At 42.7% G+C, this 21,297-nt stretch overlaps 1 protein-coding gene across 2 annotated transcripts in view; it reads left to right on the plus strand.

The window, feature by feature from the left end:
- Positions 1-21,297, plus strand: part of LOC118694593 (ubiquinol-cytochrome-c reductase complex assembly factor 1) — a 46,265-nt gene that overhangs the window by 14,393 nt on the left and 10,575 nt on the right. For both annotated transcript variants that reach the window (XM_036395741.2, XM_054516674.1), the window contains exons 6-7: positions 3,860-3,917; positions 9,746-9,854. In XM_036395741.2, the coding sequence (XP_036251634.1) occupies positions 3,860-3,917; positions 9,746-9,854 (167 nt within the window). The remainder of the gene's footprint in view (positions 1-3,859; positions 3,918-9,745; positions 9,855-21,297) is intronic.

A 21,297-nucleotide genomic window follows, 5' to 3' on the forward strand; every position in this document is an offset into this window, starting at 1 on the left:
ATGCACCTGTTGGTGGTATAGGATCACCTGTGGTGTGGGGGGTCAGTGCTTGTAGTTCCAAAGAAATCATTGTTTTCATATCACAACAGGTAAAAGAAGTTTCTTTTACTTCTGTCACATAGAAGTTAAACTGTTTTGGGGGATTAGCTCAAAAATTTAACAGGCTTGTGATCCATGTTAAAAAGTAGCTCCCCTAAAACAAGCAGTGTGGGATGAGTGGGAAGCTTTTAACAGGATTTTGCCATGGAGAAGCTTTAGGCTGTGGTTCCATGGGCAGCTGAGTTGAAGTAGCAGCCAAAGGGGAAAGTCTCACATCTCCATCTTCCTGTGCCCTGTTCTGGACTGCACAGCTCTGTCCTTGGGGAATGTTCAGGTCACTGAAGGAGAACAGCCCAGTTTACTGACATCCTGGTTTGCTGTGTTGGTGAGCTAAAGTGGCACATGGAAGGGTCTGGTGGAGAGCAGCTGTGGCACAAAGCAGGTGCTAGGGAGTGCATAATTGAGAGGGAAACATGGCATGGAGCAGGATACCCAACTTTCACTTGAGTTTACCATGTCTGCATCAAAATGTGTCAGTCGGGAGCTGGTTTTTTCCTCTAGCAGCTAAAGATGGACATTGCTTAAGCCCATTGCTCACTCCTGAAGGAGCAGCCTGGGGGCCTGGTAGGAGGAGAGGCAAGTACCTGTGACCTGTGCTGTGCTGCAGCAGAGCAGTGCCCCAGCCTGTGCTCCGTGGGTGCCGCTCCTCTCCCAATGCCCACGGGAGCCCCAGGGCACGATGGTGCTGTCTGAGCCATGTGCTCACCTGGGCTGTGTTTGTGCTCTGCTGCCCCTCTGGCTCTAGCTGGAGGGTGTTGGTATCAGGTGAAGTGCTCAGAGTCAGCTTTGCTCTCTGGAGAGCTTGTTAGCTCCTTCCTGGCCCTGTGTGAGCCCTGTTAACCTGCTGAGCTGACCTGGGAAACCTGCAGCCATTCATGTGTGAAACCACTCGTGGGCTCGTTAACCTGAGTGAGCAGAACCAGTTCTGCACAGAGCCCTTCTCAGTGTTTTCTGGATGTGCTTTTGTGGTGTGGTTCTGGTGTGGCATAAGGAACAATTGCACTGTGACCTTCTGGAACTTGGATTGCTGTGGGGAGTTAGTAGGGTGTCTCTCTTACAGAGGTGACAGTGTAAAGAGTGGATGGTGAAGTGGAGGGCTAGGACAGTGTCCATTTCATGTCTTATGGGCTCTCTTCTATCTCACTGCATTCCTGCTGATGCCCAGTGGAATTTCTGAGACTTTTTGTGGCGCAGTATGAGAGCCCTGTGAACTGCCTATCTCTGTATATGTCTTGGAGCAGCAGTTCCCAAAATACAGACTGTGACTATGCAAGTTATGAGGCCACTGCAGGATATAAAGAAGGTGTTTTAATTGAGATTCTTGAGTATAAAACTGCAGTTAATTTTACTGTGCTTGCCATGCCTTTGTCTCTCAATATTGATCACTCATGGACAAAACTTTGGGAACTCTGCTTTAGAGCCCATATCCCAAATGTCTGCACTGTGCTGCTTATGGGGAAAGTGGAGCTATTTTAGGATGTCAGCTGTTTCTTGTTTAAAGGAGAAGAGAGAAGCAGCAGAGGGAATAGCAAAGTTGCTGGTGCCAGGTTTGGCACAGAGCTTGGGTAGTTCCCATGCAACAGAGGAGGCAGCCTGTGAGGAGAGAATTTCATGCCTGACCTCAGACTTGAAAGGTCAAAAGAACTTTGAGCATCAGGCAGGTAATACTCAGAGCTGAACTGGAGTTTGGCTGATGAATATGCACTGTAGGGTTACCTTGAATTGAACTTGAACTATTAATGCTGTTAATTCTCTAGAGTCAGGCAGCTGCAGCAGTAGAGAGCTTGTCCCACCAAATCAGGCTTTTGGATGGCTCCTAGTGGGGCTCAGTGCAGCTCAAAAAAGGCTGGAGGATACAGGACTTAATTCTAATGTCTCCCATAACAGGCACCACTCGGTGCCTTCCAGGCTTCTGCTGCTGCCTGCAACACTCAGGGGAACACTGCCACAGCACACCTGTTCTTTTGTAGGATGTGTGGATGTTATCCCATTGTGTCCTTCCTGAAGTTGTGGTAGTGGCAAAGATGATCCATCATGAAAAAGTTCTTGCTTTTGCTTAAAGGAGCCACCCTTCCTTTAAATTTACCATGCAGACAGTCCAAATATAGAAGTTAAAGATGATTTATAAAAATAGAATTGCAACTCTTGGAAAGTTAAAGAAAAAATTCTTGCCTCCTGGGTACTGAATAGGTCTTTAAAAACTTTCCGTGTTTCCAGGAGTGGAGGTGTGAGCTTTGCTTTCCACTGCAGAGTGATTTCTGTGGTGGGGGACTGATCCATGGGAACTCCTACTGGAGAAACCTCTGTCTGAACTGAGTGTTTGCCTCTTGCCTGTGGAACCTTCCTTTCCTGAGATGGTTTGGTTAATGCAGGCATTGTGTGCTGCTGCCCTAGTTAGAGATGCCTTGGCGTGGCTTTAGGTCAAAGTAGTCATTTCTAGGCACAGGAATTATTTCTAATAGGAATGAGAGAGCCAGAAGGGTAGAAAGGTGAGGGAGACCTGTGTTTAATCTCCAAACATGCACTGTTAGTGTCTTTGTACTGTCTTAAAGGTGATGTATGGGCAGTGGTGCTGAACCTTGGCACCTCCTAGGCCTGGTGGAGTCATCTCTCTGGGAGGGAGGAATAGTGGTGATCTGTTTGGTTCTTCTGATCAGAGCTGGCATATAAAAAGAAAGAGGCTGTGAAAGCATTGCTTCATGATCTGGGTGAATCTCTTTTGTAATACTTGACAGCAAAGAAGTATAGAAGCCAGGAAGGAATCTATTTAGCACAGAAAAGATGAGGTTGACTTCCCTAGGGCATATCTGACTGTAGAGTCACTTTCTGAAGGCTCTGTGGCCTTCTTCCAGCTAGGTTTGAACAGCTCAGAAGAGAGCACCAAGTGCTGGGTAGGCCAAGGTGACTGCCTCAGATCCTTCTCTTTAAGGACTTGCCTTAAAACCTTCTCCAGGAAACAGATGCAGAAGTGTGCCTGGGAGGAAGGTTTGAGATTGACAGGAACTAAAGGATTTGGCATGCACAGAACCCACAGGTTCATTTTTTTTCAAGCATGAGGAAGAGGAATATGGTTTTTGTTCCACGTGGCCTAAATCTCCAGCCTCACATCCTAACAGCACATGAAAATCCATCCTGTGAACACACATATGGACAAGCCATCTCTGGGAAAACAGTGGCTGTGGGAGTAGAGCTGAATCTGGAAACAGATTGTTTCTGTGGTTGGTTGATGGGTTTAATCCTAATGTAGCCTGGCTGGAGCACTCAGAGTGCTGTGGGCTGTGCAGCCATGGAGTGAATCCAAGCAGTGGAGTGGGAGCAGAGACTCAGGTAACACAGAATTCTGTCCCTGGCAGGAGACAGCAGCACATGGGAAGGAAGAGTGTAAGAATGGAGCAAAGCATCCATTGATTCCTCTGTGTTAGTCACTGCTGCTTTGAGACTCTCCAGGCTAGAAGCCACATGTTTGTCTCATTCTCCATTGTGGAATTTTCCTCCTCTGTAAAAGTTATCCAAGTGGGTTCTAAACACCTGAAATCTATCAGAATCCACAGCATCCTGTGGCTGTATGTTCTAGAGTTTAAGCACAAGCATGACAGTAAATGATGTCTGCTTCCAGTATGTATGTACTGTTATTGCTGAAAATAAATGACTAAAGTGCTTTTACATTTTGGTGCAGTGAATTTCTGTTAAGCACAAAATGGGATTAAATTCATTTTAATGTTTTGTTTTGGTTTTGTGTTTTTTTTTCCCTTCCATCAAGGATGCCAAATGCCTGATACTTTGAATTCATGGTTTCTAGTAGCCCAGCTTCATGTCTGGTAAGTGAAAGACAAAATAGTAATACAATTATTTTCAGAAAATGGAGTTATATACAACTTAATGTGAGAAAAAGTACAGCCTTCTATCCATGGTTGATAATAGAGGTTATGTTCATTTTACTGATGACTGAATTTAAGCTGTTTTCTGATGAAGAACAGTAAGACCTATAGAGAAGCTGACATCTCTTACATCTCAAAATCCCTCACTAGTGGAATGATCTTTGCCATGAGTTTTCTAAAAGCCTTGATCAGGCTATGTGGAAAAATCCTACTTGGGTGTTTTAGGAAAGGTTTAAATTTATGTAAAAGTCATTTAAATTGGGAGAATTTGTGGTGATGAGAAGCATTTAACAAATTATAGCACTGGCATTTATTCTTTCACTTCTGAAAGGTACGTGCAGGGTGGTGAATGCCAGCTTGGCTGCATGTGAAAATATTTAACACCTTAAAGGTGAAGTTTTTTCCCTTTTTCGTTTGTGAAAATAGTAGCCAAAAAAAATCAGGTTTTCATCTAGCATTACATGCTTATAAAGGTCAGAGGATGCACAAGGGAGTACAGTAATTTTTTAAGTGCCAGATCTTTCAGGGAACTGAAGTCCACAGACTTGGGTTCGGCTGTCCAAAGGCTGAAAGGAAGTTTGTACTGAAATAGCTGCTCTGAAGGCCCCTTGTTTCCTTGCCTCCTCCTTTTTCCCTTCTCTCCTTTTAATTTCCTGACTCCTCAATATAGTGAAAGATGGGGCAGCTCATTACACTAAAGAGTGAATAAATGAGCAGAACCATTGAAATAATAATCAATTAATAAAATCAGTGGAACAAAGTAAGGATGACCCTTGAAATCTGCAGTTTTTCCTACTGTTCCCTGTGGGAAAAAAATGAATTGATAAGCTAATAATTCATATAGGTATTTTGAAAACTAGTGCAACAAGTGTTAAAAATCAGACTGCTTGTCAGTATCTGGGAAAACCAAAGAGAGTTAAGATGAATCTGCAGAGAGCACACTTTTTTCATCTTGATTTCTCCTTGATGGGACAATGTCTCCTGTGATTAATACACAGCATCAAATTCAAGATTAATTATAAGAATCAGCTAGAGAACTATGACAGAGATGAAACTGGTATAGGATAGGCATAAGTTTCTAAGATCAAAGCTACATTGGCTTCTTTTGAAGGTGGCCAAGAGTTGCTGCACTTTGAGCTGATGTTATGGGGAGATTTGCTGAGAATTGAAATACTCTTACATGTGAGATAGGGTGGACAGTTTGACACCAATATCCTGCAGAAGCAGGAAAGAGCTAAATCCCTCTGCCTCACTGTGGCAGCAGTGAAAATTCAGGTGTGGAGGTTAGCACTAGAAGTTAATTTTTCTAGGGTTTATGAGCCTGGCTCCTCTGTGTTCCTGGCAGCACTGTCATTCTGGACCACAAATCAGAGATCTGGTTTGATATTCCAGGACACAGAGAAGCCTGTGACAGGCCTGCTCACTGCCTGGCTCATTGGGAAATGCTTTACCTGTGATGAGAACAGTGACCAGCATCCTGCCATGCCATACTTTGCTTTCCCAGGCAGGTTTATTGCTGTTCTCTGGGATCTCTTTCTTCAGGCAGTTTGACCTCAGTAAAGTGGGAGCAGAAGTGCTTCTGCTAGCTTTGACAAGGTCAAGGACATCCTACCCCTGTGTGAAGGCTCCAGTTCTCCTCTTTCCTGCTGGACCATTTGCCTCAGGGGCTAGAAATCCTCCTGATCTGGTGGACAGCAGCCTGCCAGGAGATTCTGATCACCATCTGCTCCTGCTGCCCCTAGCAGAGCAGTCTGCGCAACTTTCTCAGATACTTCTTCCTTCTTATTTCAGCAGCCTATTTTCAACTGATTTAGACTGTCTTCTGGAGCCAGAGAAATTGATAATTTTCCCTATTTTGGTAAACTTTGTCTCATTCTCTTACTGTTGCCATTGCCCAGCATGTTCTGGTCAATTTTTCCATGCTTTTGTATCCCAGCTTTTACAGACTTAAAGTGCTTGTCAGGGCACGTTGTTGTGTTACACATTCTGGTAGGTTCTCTTTGAATCTCGGGCTCCTACTTCTGTGTCTGTGAATAGAATATTCCTACTGACCCCACTCAAAAAGAGAGGAATTCAGGCTCTCATGTTTAGCCTCTGCTGTTGCAAGCTTCTTTATAAGATAATGTTCCTTTAGAAACACTCCAGTGCTTTCCAGTGCAGTGCTAAAATCATGCTTTAAAAAGTCAACCCATCAATATTACTTGGAAAACCAACCCATGGTTATTCTTTCCTGAATGTCATGTTTTCATAGGCCCTTTCTGTTACTTTACACCTCTGATGTCAGAGGGACTCTTGGTTTATATTTGGAAGTCCAGACCTTTAGAAAAGCTCTTTATTTCTTCTGCTGGGTTTGCATTTTCCCATGCATCTAAATGGAGCATTGGCTGAATCCAGAGCTGTAACCAAACTGCCAAAGAAATTACTTGGGTGACTGCTGAGGAATGTCTTGGTTCAGTATTTGTCATGTAGATACCTAGAGCTCCCTTCACATTGTCACCACACCAAGATGGTGACATCTCTGCAGTATTTAGGATCAAATTGAGTGGTGCTACAACTCCTGTTTTGAAAGACTCAGAGACCTGTTGCAAAAATTTATCTGAGCATTGTTTTTCTTAAGGAAATCTGCACTTAGGAAAGTTTTGATCAGCCTCAGGAAGACCAGAGGGGAATGAAAACCACAAAGTATATGTAGAAAACAGCTCCTGCCAGAAAAGATTTCTCTGATTTGCACAGAGATGCTTGAGGACACAGTGCCATTTTGAAATGTGGTGCTTCAGAAGAAAGGGAATAAACTCTATGTTTTGTGTCTTAATTGCATCAGGATAGTCAGATAGAGAGATTTTAAGAATAAGTTTATTTGGAATGTCTCCAGCATTTAGTTGCTCCTGCCATAACGTGAGGGACTGGGCCACAGCAGCCTAAGCAAAGGCCCCAGGGGAGAGGAGGCTGCAGAGCCAGGCTGGGCTCTGTCTGCTGGATACAGCAGTGGTGGGGAGCTGGCCAGGCTGGAGCACAGGAGAACATGCAAACCTAATTAGGACCTGTTCAGAATTCTGCTGATAATCATCATTCCCTGAAGTGCAATGTCACAACAGAGCTGATGGAAAAGTCAGTTCAGGAGTTTCCTGCTATTCCCCCAAGCTGGCAGCTGTTCATGAGTGGGTTAAACAGAGTAAAGCCTTCCAAAAATGCTGTTGATATTTGTAGTGTTAAGCCAGAGTAATTTCTTTGAGCAACTCTAGCATAGCTGCAGAAATAGTTGCTCTGGAGCAACTGAGGAAGCAGGAATGAGTGGCCAGGTACAGGAAGGTTCGAGTGGGCTTTACCCTTAATGGCTCATCACACCTTGGGGCCTGGCCCTGGGCACCTCACAGCAGTGATCAGGGGCTGTCAACCACCACTTCTGGTGTTTAGGCCAGTCTGGCACTATGGGAACACTGACAGAAGCTGGCTGAGGCTGTTGTGAGAAACTACATCTCAGCTGATGTGGGTTGAGTTACAGATGCTCCTGATCCTTTTCCACTATCCTTTCTTCTAAGATTCTAAGATTTTCTTCTAAGATAATCTCTCTGCATAACTTAAATACAGCAAAAATTATCCAACACAACTAATGTGAGGTAGACAGCTTTCTAAAGATAGTTTGGAGTCATTTTCCTTTCAGGGTTTGATGGAGATGAGTCAGTATTTGACTAAATTACAGAACAGATTGTGCAGTGAAATGATGAAATGTTTCAGGCCATGGTGATCTGGTTAGGAGGTTTACAGGTTTTAAAAGTCTGTGTCACCTCAGACAGCAGGTGTAGTAACAAACTACCAAACTTGCAAATAAGCTGCAAAATTCCATGATCTCACTCATGGTGCTGCAGAACAGCTCTGTGTCAGCACTGTGCATCCAAACACAAGAGCTCCCTTTTAGGCTCCATGAGTAGCAGGTTTTCCCCTGCACACCAGTCCAGTCCTGCTCATCATTGACCAGTTGTTGGTCTCTGCACTGCTTTCTCCTCCTGCTTCTCCACCACCCAAGGCACACAGGATAGGAAACATTATTTATGCTCAGGGGGTGCCTTTCTTGCCCCTGAGTTTTTCACCCCTGATGTCAGCCATTCAGCAAGAGAAGTATCAAAATGCTTTTCTTAACACAAAATTAGTCTTTTTAGCTGAGGCTTTTTCTCTTTGACTTGCTAAGAGTGAGTAAGAATTTTCAATTCAGTAATTCACTTCTTTGTACAGTTCAATTACGTAAATGCACAAGAGGAACAAAGGTTTTGAAACTGGTAGAAGTAAATTGAAAGTTTTAAGCTCTTTGTGCATTTGTTTTGTAGAAGGTCTCATACCTGGACAGCTGTTCTATGACAGCTGCTCTCTGACCACTGTTTGAACAGAAAGCTTTGCCATCCTTCTGTGAGAAAATGAGGGTTTGGTTTTGGTACCATCTTAATTGCATTTGTGTGGTGGGACAGTGATTCTGACTAGCAAGAAGAATATAGGACTGCTGTGGGTTTTGCTGCCTTCAGCTTTTGTCTTTGCCTGTCCCTGGCAGTAAGTTTTACTTCTTTAACAGGTTAAAAAATGTTTCCTTTAGTAATCCGTACACAAGATAGAACCCATCATAAAGATGGACATCTGTCCCTTTGCAGGTCATCTCAGCACACTTCAGGTGTTTGTGATTTCCCTGTGGAGCTGGCATTCATGGGTCACCAAATACTTTTAATGCCTGCAGATCTTATATTCACTAAAGAAATGAATCTATTAACAATAAATAATCATATTTTCCTATTAGCTCTTGTGGCACATGCACCATTGTTAGTGTGCACCAGCTCCACAGTGGCTTCCTGCAGCTCTGCTCTCTTGGTTTTACAGGGAGCAGTTTCCTTCCTAGCATGCCTGTGAAAAGCAGTGGATTCTCTGAGCTCCAGTGTTTGAGCATCACCTCATCTGCAGTCAGTCAGTCCTGGACAGGCACTTCTGTCTTACAGCACAGGAGTTGCTGAATGAGGTAGAGAAGATGGGACAGGTGACAGGACTGGTCCCAGCCCACTGAGGAATCAGCCTGGGCTTCAGTTTGTGCTCTTTACAGATGTTTTATAAGAAGCAAAATAAAATTATTCTTTTATTTTGTAGACAGAACAGCAGCAATGAAGTTTTAAGTGGCTTTAGTGCTTAAAAACAAAGTAAAACAGCTCAACCTGATGTTCTCATTAAGATCTCACAGTGCACTTACAAAGCTCTGAACTGGTCTTGCACGGGGAGGTTTTGCCAGGTGGCTGGACATGTATCCTAATACTCCTGTAGTTGAAGTAATTTAGGACATTGCTAATGTGGATTGGTTGAAGTCTGTAACTTGCTTAAGCTTTCCCAGCTTGGCTAGTTGGGCTCTTACAGCACTGGAGTGACCAACTGAGCTACAGCTGGCTCAGAGCCTGGGATTAGACAAGCCATGTGTTCCTGCTCCAGAGGGTGAGGTGTTCTTAAGGCTGAGGAATTTAGGTTGCAGTAGTGTTTAACTAGATTACAGTACTGTCAGTAGGAATAGAGTCCACTGTCACTCTTCCATAGCTGGATTGGCCAAAATCCAGCAGATGCAGCTCCTCAGTACAGAACGGAAATGTTTGTAGTGGTTTATTAAAAAAAAATTAAAACCCGGTAGTATTTTCCTCCTGATCACAAACATACACTGTAAGAAAAATCTTCAATAAGCTGGAATGTATTTAATTTACTCTGTCCCTTTTACAAAAAGCCCAGGAGCTGAGTGGTGTGTGCTCTTGCAGGATGTGCCTGGTGCGGCTGAAGCAGGAGGGCCGCGCGGGGAAGTACATGTGCCGCTACATCGTGCACTGCATGTGGGAGGACGTGGAGCAGCGTGGGAAGGTGATGGGGGTAAGTCCTCTCTGCTGGTGTTAATCCTCATGATTTCATATTTCAATGCTCTTCTGGATTTAAATATCTTAGAAAAATGCCTGAGAATCCACCTGGTTGATTCCTTTTCTAGCTTAAGCTGGTACCTGCAGCCCTCACTCCTGACCATTCATTCCTCAGCTGCTGTATTGAGCCACTGTCCTTGTTTCTGAAAGTGCATTGTGGCCTGGATAAAGGTATTGATTTGTCTGAAATTGATTCATTTCCTACATGGTTTGCCATGTGATTGCAGGAATGGATGCTGCTACAACAGAAAGGGGATAAGAATAAGCAGCTGTGGTAGGGAGGAATGTGACTGGTGCCAAATCTATAGCAACAACTTCAGTAATTCCAGCAGAGCTCTGAGTGTTCTAAGTGTCTAAAGTGGTAAAAGAGAAGTTAATCAACAAGGGGTTTTTGTCAAGTTCCTGCACATGAGTATACCTAGTCCTTAGTGTATCTCTAATTTTGGATTTTCACTATACCTAATCTTTATCACAAAAAAAAGAAAAGTGTTTCTCCAGTCCTGTGTTGGTGTTTGCCTGAAGAGAAGGCATTGCAGAGACAGTGGAAGTAGGTGACAGCAGACCTGATGCAGGTGAGGCTGCCTGTGTTCAGGGCACTTCTGTGGGAGAACAGGGCTGGCAACAACTGTGCTGTCAAAAAGGAAGAGAACTGTTCAGTGATTCAGTGTTAGAGAAGTGACAGTTTTCATATAGCAATAATTAATTCCTTATTTGTTAAGCCTTAGCTGTCAGTTCTATTGGAGAAGCTGCCAGGATGTTCCTGGTGGTGCCAGACAAGGGAATTAACCAGTGAGTTAGGATTTGGGATGCAATTACATTAGAAATTCGAGAAGTTTCTCTCTGATTCTCTATTTTGTATGTGGTTTTAGAAGGTGTTTGTTCTGGTATAACTTCAGTTATTCCTTAAGCAGTAGGGTTTGTTCCTTGTTGTTGGGACTTCTGTAGCTTTACTTTGTTGCACATTGCTCTTAAAGACAAGACATCCTGTTAATCTTCTTTGAATTAATAATTTGAAATTCGTATATCTGAGGATTTTTTGCTATGTTAATGTGCTTAGATAAATTCCAGTGTGGGAGTCTCCTCTTTCTGGTAGGTCAGTGTGAGTGAGCCTAAAAAATCAGATGTACTGGAGAAAAAGACTGAATGAAAGAGCTTCTGCATTTTTTGTCCTTATCCAATGCCTTCCATATCATATCTCTGGTTCATTCTGCTTTCTCTAGGAGCTATACACAGCTCAGATCTTTACTCTGGGTGTAAATTTAAGGTTCTTCTTCTTGAAAAGCAAAAAAATTCCCCCAAACCCAAAACAAACTCCAGTCAAACATGTCGGCTTCCAAAGTGACCCTCCACACAGAGGGTTTGTGACCTGATGGAAGGATATGTATACCTGAAAGTATCTGTCTGATTCCATGGACAAAATGACCTTTGGAAAAGAAAATTATTTGTCTGTTTCTTTTGTCCCTAATTTTGTCTTACATGAACAAAGTGCTGGCTTGTAGATTTCTGTGCAGGGTTGGAAGCAGCAGTCAGAAAAGAGGAGCAGAGCTGGCTGTTTGCTGCCCTTCCAAGCCATGCAGGGCTCCAGAGTGAAGAATGCTGCAGGTTAGGCCTGCATTGAGAGCTTTACAGTAAACTTTAGGGGAAAAAATAGTGTTTGCAGTCAGTTATTTTTAAAGGGACGCACAGGGTTTCCATTTATGCAAACTAAACTATCCCATTTCTCCACAAAATTCCTTGAAGTATAAAAAAACCTATCAGTGTCTCTATCTTTTTATCCAGTCTGTACCCTGAAGTGTTTATACATGCATTTTGCAGCAGCATGGTTGCTGTGTGATGCGACTGCAAGGAGCTCTGAAGTTGCTGAAATGCCATTTATTCCCTGCCTTGTCAAGTTAGGCATGTGGTCAGTTCACCCTTGAATTTAAATTGTGCAGTCCTTGTAGGAATGACCCTGCAGTGGAATCTCCAGTGTGCTTAGCTTGCCCTACTGTGATTCCTGTAAGTCACCAGACTGTGGCCTGGTGCTAACACAGCCTTTACGTGGCCATAGCAGATGCTCAGAGGAAGAAGCTGCACATTTCAGGGATTAATCTGCAAGGCATTTACACCTGGGTGTATTTAGTACAGCTGAGCTGCACAGGGGCCCCTTGGTTTAATGAGCCTCCTTGGGTGAGAAGTGAACTCCTGAGCAGGCACTGAGGGGGGGTGAGAAAGCAGAGTGGACTCTCCTGGGGGGTAAATTTGGAAATCAGGAATGTTCTCACTGTAGTCTTGGGGAGGGCTTTCATTATCTGCAGTGGTTTGGTTTGGTTTGGTTTTTTAATCTTTTATTTATTCCTGATCTTTCAGTCATTATTCGTAGTCAGTCCCCTATGGAGATGGGCTGGGAAGGTTGGGGCTGTTGAGGCTGGAGGAGGGAAGGTTGTGTGGAGACCTCCAAGCACCTGTCCAGAGTCTGAAGGGGCTACAGGGAAGCCAGAGGGGGACCCTTCCTCAGGAACTGCAGTGACAGGACAAGGGGGGATGGCTTCACAATGAAAGGGAGGGAATTTAGGTTAGACATGTGGAAGGAGTTCTTCCCTGTCAGGATGGGCAGGCCCTGGCACAGGGTGCCCAGAGCAGCTGGGGCTGCCCCTGGATCCCTGGAAGTGTCTAAGGCCAGGCTGGATGGAGCTTGGAGCACCCTGGGACAGTGGAAGGTGTCCCTGCCATGGCAGGAGGTGGAATGGGATGACTCAAAAGTTCTGGGATTTTGTTGAGATGAATAAATTTTTTGGTCTCTCCTGGTAATATTTACTGTATGTTAGATGAAAATTATCTCTGCCCTGATGTTTGAAGATGTTACCAGTTCCCTTGCTCCTTGTCACTGCTTCATTTTCCTTTGTCTTTGCCAGTGATTCTGGCTTCATATCCCACTTCACTCATGCCCCTGCACAGGCAGTTCCTGTTTTTTCCATGCTTGTTCACTCTTCTCCACTCACCTTCCTTCCCTTCACAGAGCTGTACCCTGACTGAAATCTTTCTCACTTCTCACCTTTGGCAATTGCAAGGAGTTTTGATTGACCAATAAAAGGCAGTTTCCCAAGTGCTACATGCTTTTTATTCATCTTGACCTCTTTATCCCTAATGATTTTTTTAAACTGAAGCTGAGGTAATGACAGAGGGTTTGTGACCTGATGGAAGGATATGTATACCAGCAATTTATTTTCAAGTAATGTAGTCCTGCAATCAGTAAATATTCTGCCTCCAAAAGAAGGTGGTCAAACACATCAAGAATAGTAGATAAAAAGAAGATGACACTAATGTTCCTGTGTTGATGCTCTTAAATTTCAGAATCTGAGTCTTTCTCAGAAATAAGATAAGTGAAAAGAAACTTTACTGACTACATTCAGAGAACTAAATTTTCATTTACATAGATCCTAGAAGGTTAGGAAATTGCATTCCTTGCCTTTTCTCTCATGCAGTATATTAAAGGTAAAGATTTAACTCTGATTCCTGTATTGTGGTACAAGTGACAGAGCATCTGGGTGGAATTGCTGCCTGGATGCAATTAGTTTAACTTGCTGACATAGAAAGTTGCAGTTCTTTAGCTTGCTTCCAATCTAGCAACAATGCTGGCACTTGATGCAGAAAATGGACACTGTATTCCTGAGGTGATGCTGATGGTTTATTGAAATGTGCCATCTGCTCTTAACTGGTTCATTGGAGCCAAAAGGGGTAGAATGTAAAGCATTTGAACTGCAAATTTACATCAGCTCCAGCTCCAAATTGAGTTTGTATTATTTCAAAACCTGGTTGTTAAAACTGCTGAGATCTAAATCTCTGCTACAAAGTTTTGGGACCTGTTAGCCTGAGCTCCTTCAGCACTCCTGAATGTCGGCAAGAGTCAGAAACCCAAACTTGACACAGCTGTAAAAACACACAGAGAGTCTGTGGCCTCAGCAAATTCTACTGGTGCAGGCATATTTCAGATATAAATTTTACTCTGCTGTCCCTAGTACTAATGAAGTCAGTCTCTTTTGGTGGGTTTGCAGCCAGGTGTGTCCAGTTCTGTGGCTAACCAGTGCTCTTTACTTAATTTTTCCACTAGTGACATTTCTATCAAACTTTAAAAACAAACAGAAAAATTGGCTTGATGCAATGGCTCCAAGTGTTAATAGTAACATTAGGCTGGGTAAAAGACTTCCTTTGGATCCTGCTTTGCCAGAGATCTCCACCTCGTGGCTTGCAGGGAATAGATTTACACTGTGCAAGCTGGCAGCTGCCTCATCAGTTTGCAAAGGGAATTCTCTCAGGACTGGACATTGCTGCTGTTTTCTCCCTAAGGGAGTTCTGGAGCCACCTGAGAATTAACCTGGTTGATATCAGTATTGTGCTTTAGTAACAGGGTGGATTTAAAAGTTGTGATAAAAGTTTAGGTGTGTTTTAATACCCTTAGATGAAGCTGCAGAGTTGATAGGAAGGACATGTAGGTATTCCCTGGAACAGGATTTCAGCTGATAACAGGACAGGAGATATGAGGGTTAAATAAATAAATAACAGACTTTCAACCACTCAAAAGATCCCAACCCAAAAAAACCTCCACAGCCCTTCTCCCTCCTCCAAGCACCCCCCACTAATACTTTTGGGTGCAAATCCTGTGGTGTCTCAGGAAGATCCACCAGGCTTTATTCCAATACTTGTAACTGGTTGCAGGCTCACTTTACCTGCCTTGGTCATGTTTGTGGTGGTGGCATTCTGCTGCTGAAGTGAATTAAAGTTATTTTCAGTGCAAAATGGCAATCCATTTTATAATTAATAAATGTTCTAAAAGCCACCCATTCATTTTATAATAAATAAATGTTCTAAAAGAGATAGGACTAGGAGGGGCTGTCCAGCCCAGTGTGCCAAATCTGTTTTAATTTGTCATAATCTCACTTTCCTGTTTTCCCACCAGACCATTTAGACTCCTACCCCCTTTTTTTCCAGGAACACATCTAGGTGTCTTTTGAATTCGTTTATTGGCTCTGCTGTGTGTAGCACAATACAGCCTTTGTTACACTTTTAGCTGGAGCTGTTTATACCCAGTGACCCATAATTTGCTCTCAATTACACTCATGTACATCTGAAGTAACAGCATCAGAATCAATACATGTAACTGAGAGCTGAAATTGGCTCTGGGAACTTGAGCACTATTTTCTGTCTTGATAGTCTTTTCATAATTAGAAAATTTCAGTTGATTAAAAATGCTTATTTACCTTACAGGAGCTACAGAATTTCCTAAACTCAGTTTAATTCTGTTTAAGTTATTCTTACTGTGGAGAACAAAACGTTTGAGCCTTGTGACTAAAGACTCAGAAGGCATGGTCAGGGTGAGACCAGCAAGTTGTAGAATGGCTTTAGAGGATGAGAGGACAGGGTGTAAAATGGATACAAATTTGAAATAGAACTTGATCTTTGTATGAATTGAAGTGGGAAGCTGCTGCCCTGGGATGTCCAGGGGTCCTCTCCAGGCCTGCCTCTAAAATCTGATGGGAAGTCATGGAGTCAGTTTTGGATGCACAGGAGTGAAACTACATTTTTGAGAGAGAATGGGGCAGCCGGAAAGTGGGTGCAGTATTTTGGGGCTGGAATGGGGAGTTGGGATGAAGGGAATGTACTGAAGCAAAACATTGCAGAGAAGGTATTGATTTTGTCTGAGGAAATGGACTGGGATAGGAGACAGAGGATAGTGTTCAGTACAGTTGAAAAAGGTTTTTAAATACCTATAAAACTAAAGAAGAGAAGTTTGAGTTTTAAATTATCTATGTATATTTTGAAATGCTTTACTAGGACATTTTAAGGAGAAAAATGTTACGATTTTTGATGACCAGTTAGAATATATAAAATTTCACCAGTTTCTAGTTCCCTTTAAAAACAACAATGAAACTAAATCCTTGCCAAAGTAGTGAGATAGAAAATTGTTCTGTATAGTTTTTGTGGCTTTCTTAAAATAGGATACCAGACCTTGTACGATTAGTTTTACCTGAAGTTACTGTTTCAAGAACATCACCAAAAAAGGTTAATCAACACTTGATCTTTTCTCAAAGAGCTTGAAAGTTCACACTAAGTTTCCAGTACTTTGTCATTTCATGGATGAATAATAGTAGGTACTTTTCCAGAGGAAATTCAGTAAGTTTGATTCTGGAAATCTTAATAACTTAAATATCTAGGATAGTGCACGTGCATGGAATGTTACCTTGAATTATCTCAGCTGTGATGCTGTCTGGAACAAACTGTAATGATGCAAATGTAGCTTTACCAGCATGTGGAGCTTTGAAATATGGATCTCTTTCTCAAGTTGTTTGTTATGTAGTTGTTCTAGAGACAGCATCTGTGGAACCAGCACACCTGGGTGGAATGTTTGGGCCATGCTGAGGATAGCTGGTATTGAAATCAAGGTATAATAAATGCTTGGTTTCTCTTTAGACGGCCTGCCCCAGTTTTCTGGCATAAAAAAATCAATTCTGACACAAAAAAAATCAATTTAAATTTCCCAGATGTGTTGGATCCTGTTACTGTAAGGTGATGTTGTTGGCATGTTCTGTGCCTTGCTTGAGTGCCTGCAGGAATTACACTGGAAGCTGCCTTGTGGCACCTTTTCTAGAGATACCTTTTCTTCAGAATTATGTATTTTTTCAGTGTTATATTACTCTATGTCTGTTATATAGGGAAAGTTCTTCCCCCAGAATGTGCTTTCAAGCTCCTCCATAAAAACAGAAATAATACCAAGACCAGAGTCTGTTCTAAATCGAGCCAAACAAACCATTGAGAGCTTCTCTGCTGTTCCCATACATTTTAATCACATTGTTGCTTGTGCTTTTCTCTGCAGATAGAAAGTCACTGATATCTTCTTCCACTTCAGGAGTGAGTCTTGTATTGTATTGCTGGGACTTTGTTTATTTTTTGCTTCCATTTTCTGAGTTCGCTGACCCGTTTTATCCATTTACAGAACTGGCAGCTCTTTGAAACTTTTTTTTTTTTTTGACTGCCTTTGCTAACTGCTCCCACAGGAGAAGAAAAGATAATGATCAGGAAGTGCAAGTACAATCCCTGCAGCAATCCCAGTGCCTGCTTCCACACTTGCTGACTCCTCTGGTTTCTTTTACAACCCTACTAAAGCAACAGTATAGGAAACTTCTGTACAATCTAGGGATACTGAGGTGCTTTTCTGTTTTCCATTCTGGGAAACTCAATGGATTCTATTCCTTTTTCTGTCCTCAGTCTTCCTCTTCTCTTCCTGGTCTTACACAGCACTTGCTTTGTCTCTATTAACTAGTTAATTCCGATTACACTTCCGTAAGAGCTTGAATGTTTTTATTTCATTCTAAGGTCAGGAAATAATGCCAAAGCTTAAAATACCAGCATATCTAATCGTGGAGATCTCTCTTAGTTGGTAGCAAAGTGTTCATGTTGATTTTCAAGTTAGTCAGGGGGCCTTGAGGCCAGGAGAGTAAATGCACACAAAAGGGACAATTTTATGGCTGGGCTGTCATGGATGGGAGATGGGGTCACTGCGGTCTTGGTCTGTAATGTAAAATGAACAACCCTGGTCTGAGAGGGTTTTCACAGGGTTTGGGCATGCAGAAGGATCTGGCAGGGAGCAGAAGGCAGGCCTGTGGGTGAGCAGGGGTTTTAGGGGGTGTCCCCTGAGCTTTGGAGTCTCATTGATGCTGAGTACCAGCAATTCTGTTTGGAGGTGCTGTTTGAAGACTTCATTTTTTAAAAGTGGGGAAGTGTCAGAGCCCCTGTAATTGGTAGAAATACAGGACTAAAGCCCCAGAGGACAAAGCCAGGTACCAAGAGCTTAAAAATAATGTGTCTCCTTGAGAGCATCCTAAATTTACCTTTTAGTATTTCCTGTTTTATTATGTCCTTGTAGGAGGGAAGCTAACCCATATATAGGTTTAATCTGTGTTATTCAGGAAACTGTGTAAGGAAAAATCCTTGCCCGTGTTTTTAGGATCTTCTGGAAGTTTATTTATTCACAGCAGCATCGAATCTGAATGAAATGCAGAAGTAAGATGGAAAACTCACAATATCTTACCATGCAGCCTTTTCATGGTTCGCTTTCCTCCTTTGCCTTTTACTTGAGGGCAGAACTAGGGTAGAGAAATAATTTTTGTTCTCTTCTGAAAGGTTACAGTAATAAAGAAACTCTTGTTAACATCAGAGTATATGGCAGGCAGGAGTTTTCACAGTCTGGCATTGTTTATTTTACCAGCAATTTGGAACCTTCTGCACTCTTAAAATATTGGCAAGAAAATATTTAACTGTTAACTGTTCTGTGGCCTGTGTGTGTTTGAAGCCCTGGGGAGGAGGAATGCTTGGGGAAATCAGGTTTTTCTCAGCTTATGATTGAAACCAGAAGGTGCAGAATATTGGTAGAAGGTGAAAGCAATGTGACTTCAAATTAGAATTTTACCCAAATGTGGAACTGATGGGAGAATGTCAAACAGGTCACGTACGAGCAGAGCCCTGCCAGGAGAGAGTGGGGAGGCTGATGGAGCAAACACAAATCAGCCAGTCTGCCAGGCATACAGAAATGAATTTGAAAAGGTGATAGTAATTGTGAGTATTTGCATTTGTCCTGGCCTCTGTCACTGGATGAAGGTTGTAGCAGTAAGAATTAGGCTGGTTAATTGCTGACTAATTTTATGGACTCTAGCAATTGTCACTCCATTTGAAATGAAACAAACATTTTTTGGACAGTTTTTTTAGGAGAGGAGATGGGTGCCTTGCTGTTCCCCTCCAACAGAAGCTTGTCCTGGTCCCAAATTCTGGAGAAAAAATGGTTTTTTGTGTTCTTAACTATTTTTCCCCTAGGGGAGGATGACCTGTTTGGTATGAGCGGGATCATTCTTGCTCATATTGCTACATAAAATGTAGCCTCTTCCCATGAGGCTGTTAAAGGCTATGCTAAGGGAGCAGGTTTTTTAATAGCACTAGCACTTTTCAGGTGAAGTTCCTGCCAAGTCAGCAAAGTGACCTGATGTCTGGTGTCCAGGATCATCTAATGAGCTGTGCCTGATCTGCTGGAAGTCAGGGCAGGAAAGGACAGAGTCCCAGAGAGGAGAGATACCAGCAATATCTGCAAAGGTCAGCAAAAAAGGGACAAAGCTGAGCATGTTCAGAGCTCCTGCTGCTGTCAGATGAAGATCCAGTGTGTGCTGTGGCTGCCAATGACCAGAGATATTTGGGATAAAGGATAAGAAACAGAACTGTCGGTCAGTTCCTTCTGGTACATTCTCCTGGCATTCACTAATGAGTAACCTGAGAGCTGCACGGGGATCACTGACAGGAATCCTCCAGGAATGTGCAGCCCTTTGTTACCTCTTCCATCATTTTTGCTCTTTAATGCCCTGTGCCAGTGACTCCTGCCACTTAAATGCGTTGCATGAGAAAACACCTATATTTTAAAATACTATTTCATCATTTCATTAGATTCTTTTCTACATCTTTTTTAATGAGAAACAGTGGACAATAATTCCTTGTTTATCTGCTTGATACCAGTTGTGACTTTGCCTCTCCATCATCTCTTCTTCCTCATTTCATCCTGAAAAGTTTCCTGAGTGTTTGCTCCTATGTGTAATCATGTCATCATGGTCTTTTCTGTGTGTTTTCTACTACTTTTAGATTTGTTCAGAGATCAAAAGCTAACAATTATGCACACCATTTTATATGCAGTACATTATGGATTTATGCAGAATAGGGTTCCTCTTTTGGTTTATATTCCTTTCATAATAATTCCTAAAATTTATGTATCTTTTTCTTCACTATTGAATTGTTCAACTTAATTTTTTTCTCTTAAAGATCCATTTCAAAACTGTAGCTGCCAAATGTGTGCATGTTGTTAAATAGGTTTTATGGAGTTTTTTTTTAACGCCTACTACAAGTACCTTTATCAGCATTGAATATTACTGGTCATAATTAACTGTGATTTTTATTTTCATCTACTGTATTTTCTACTAATTTGTACTTATCTGTTTCTGCTGAAAGACTTTTCAGAATGGATGCCACCTTTCCTGTCTCTGCAGCCCTGGTAATGTTAGCTAAGATGTTTAATTTAGTTTAGCACTTTATGATGCCTGGAATTTCGTTGTTCTTGACTTTTTTTAAGTTTTCAGAAGCCTTTCTCTATGGGTGGATCACATCTGCAATATGATGGACTGGGAGTGTCCAAGGCCAGGGTGGACAGGGCTTGGAGCAACCTGGTCTGGTGGAAGGTGTCCCTGCCCATGGCAAGGGGTGGAAATGGATGGGCTTGAAGGTCCCTTCTTCCAACCCAAACCACTCTGGGACCGTTCTCTGACCCTCGGAATCCTGAGTGCTCTGAGAAGGTGATGGAGCAATTCACTGCCTGATCCTGTGGAAAGACTGGGCCAGCAGATGCAGCCAGCAGGAGCCAGTTTCAGGGGGCCCACAGGAGGAGATTGATCTCCTTGGGGGTAGCAGACCAGGGTGCTTCTTGCTGAAGCACATGGTGAGTGCAGAAAGTTCCCTGCACAAGCTGCTGGACATGGAGACCTTTTGGAGGTTACTCTCTAAACAAATAGCAAGAGTTGGGAAGTATCCTTAGCTGAAATTAGTTGGGAGAATCCTTGGAGGGAGTATATATCAGCTTTTCTAGGGTTTGGCCTTTTCTCAGGGATTCTGGTTGCTGTTGAAGGCAGGATACCCTGGTAGGTGGCCCCTTGGTCTGGTCAGTGTTCCTGGTGTGTGACACTTCCTGACAGGCCCTGAGGTTTGACTCAGTGAGGAGCTGGAGCTTTACAGGAACTCTGTGAGTGCTCATGGTTAATGAGTGCTTAATGATTTATCTGCCTTTGCTGCTGTCTCTCCAGGTGCTTCTTTCAAACTTGGTTCTGAAATATCCCTTATCAGTTTATCAGGCTGAATTCCTGATTCTGGTGTGTTCAGAAACACATTGGTTAGCTTTTGGCTTTTAGCAACTAGGTTTTTCAAGAGGCATTACAAGAAAATCCCTTGACAGCTGCTCACCTTACAGAGAATCAGCACAACTTGACAGAGCACAGCAATTTGACCTCTTCTCCCTGATCCTTCTCTTGAGAGGTTATCAGTGAGCTCTGCCAGCCACGTTCTGCAGGGAAGCAGAAATTTGGAGTAAGCCATTGAATACAGTTCGGATTGTACTGTGATCTGCTCTGCATCTGTAACTGTTACCATGGCAGAGCTTCCAAATTAATAAACTGCAAGATGGGAACAAACCTCATTTTCTGGGTAGCAGAAAGGTAGGGGTGAGCATCTGCTTTTGCTGAAAGATGTAGGTAATGTTGTATAACTTATTGATGATTGCACAGTTGTTGTGAAGGTAGAGCACGCACAACTTTTTCCATTAACATGTTGTATTTTATGGATTG

This window comes from Molothrus ater, chromosome 17 (assembly GCF_012460135.2).
Source record: "Molothrus ater isolate BHLD 08-10-18 breed brown headed cowbird chromosome 17, BPBGC_Mater_1.1, whole genome shotgun sequence".
Taxonomy (NCBI): domain Eukaryota; kingdom Metazoa; phylum Chordata; class Aves; order Passeriformes; family Icteridae; genus Molothrus; species Molothrus ater.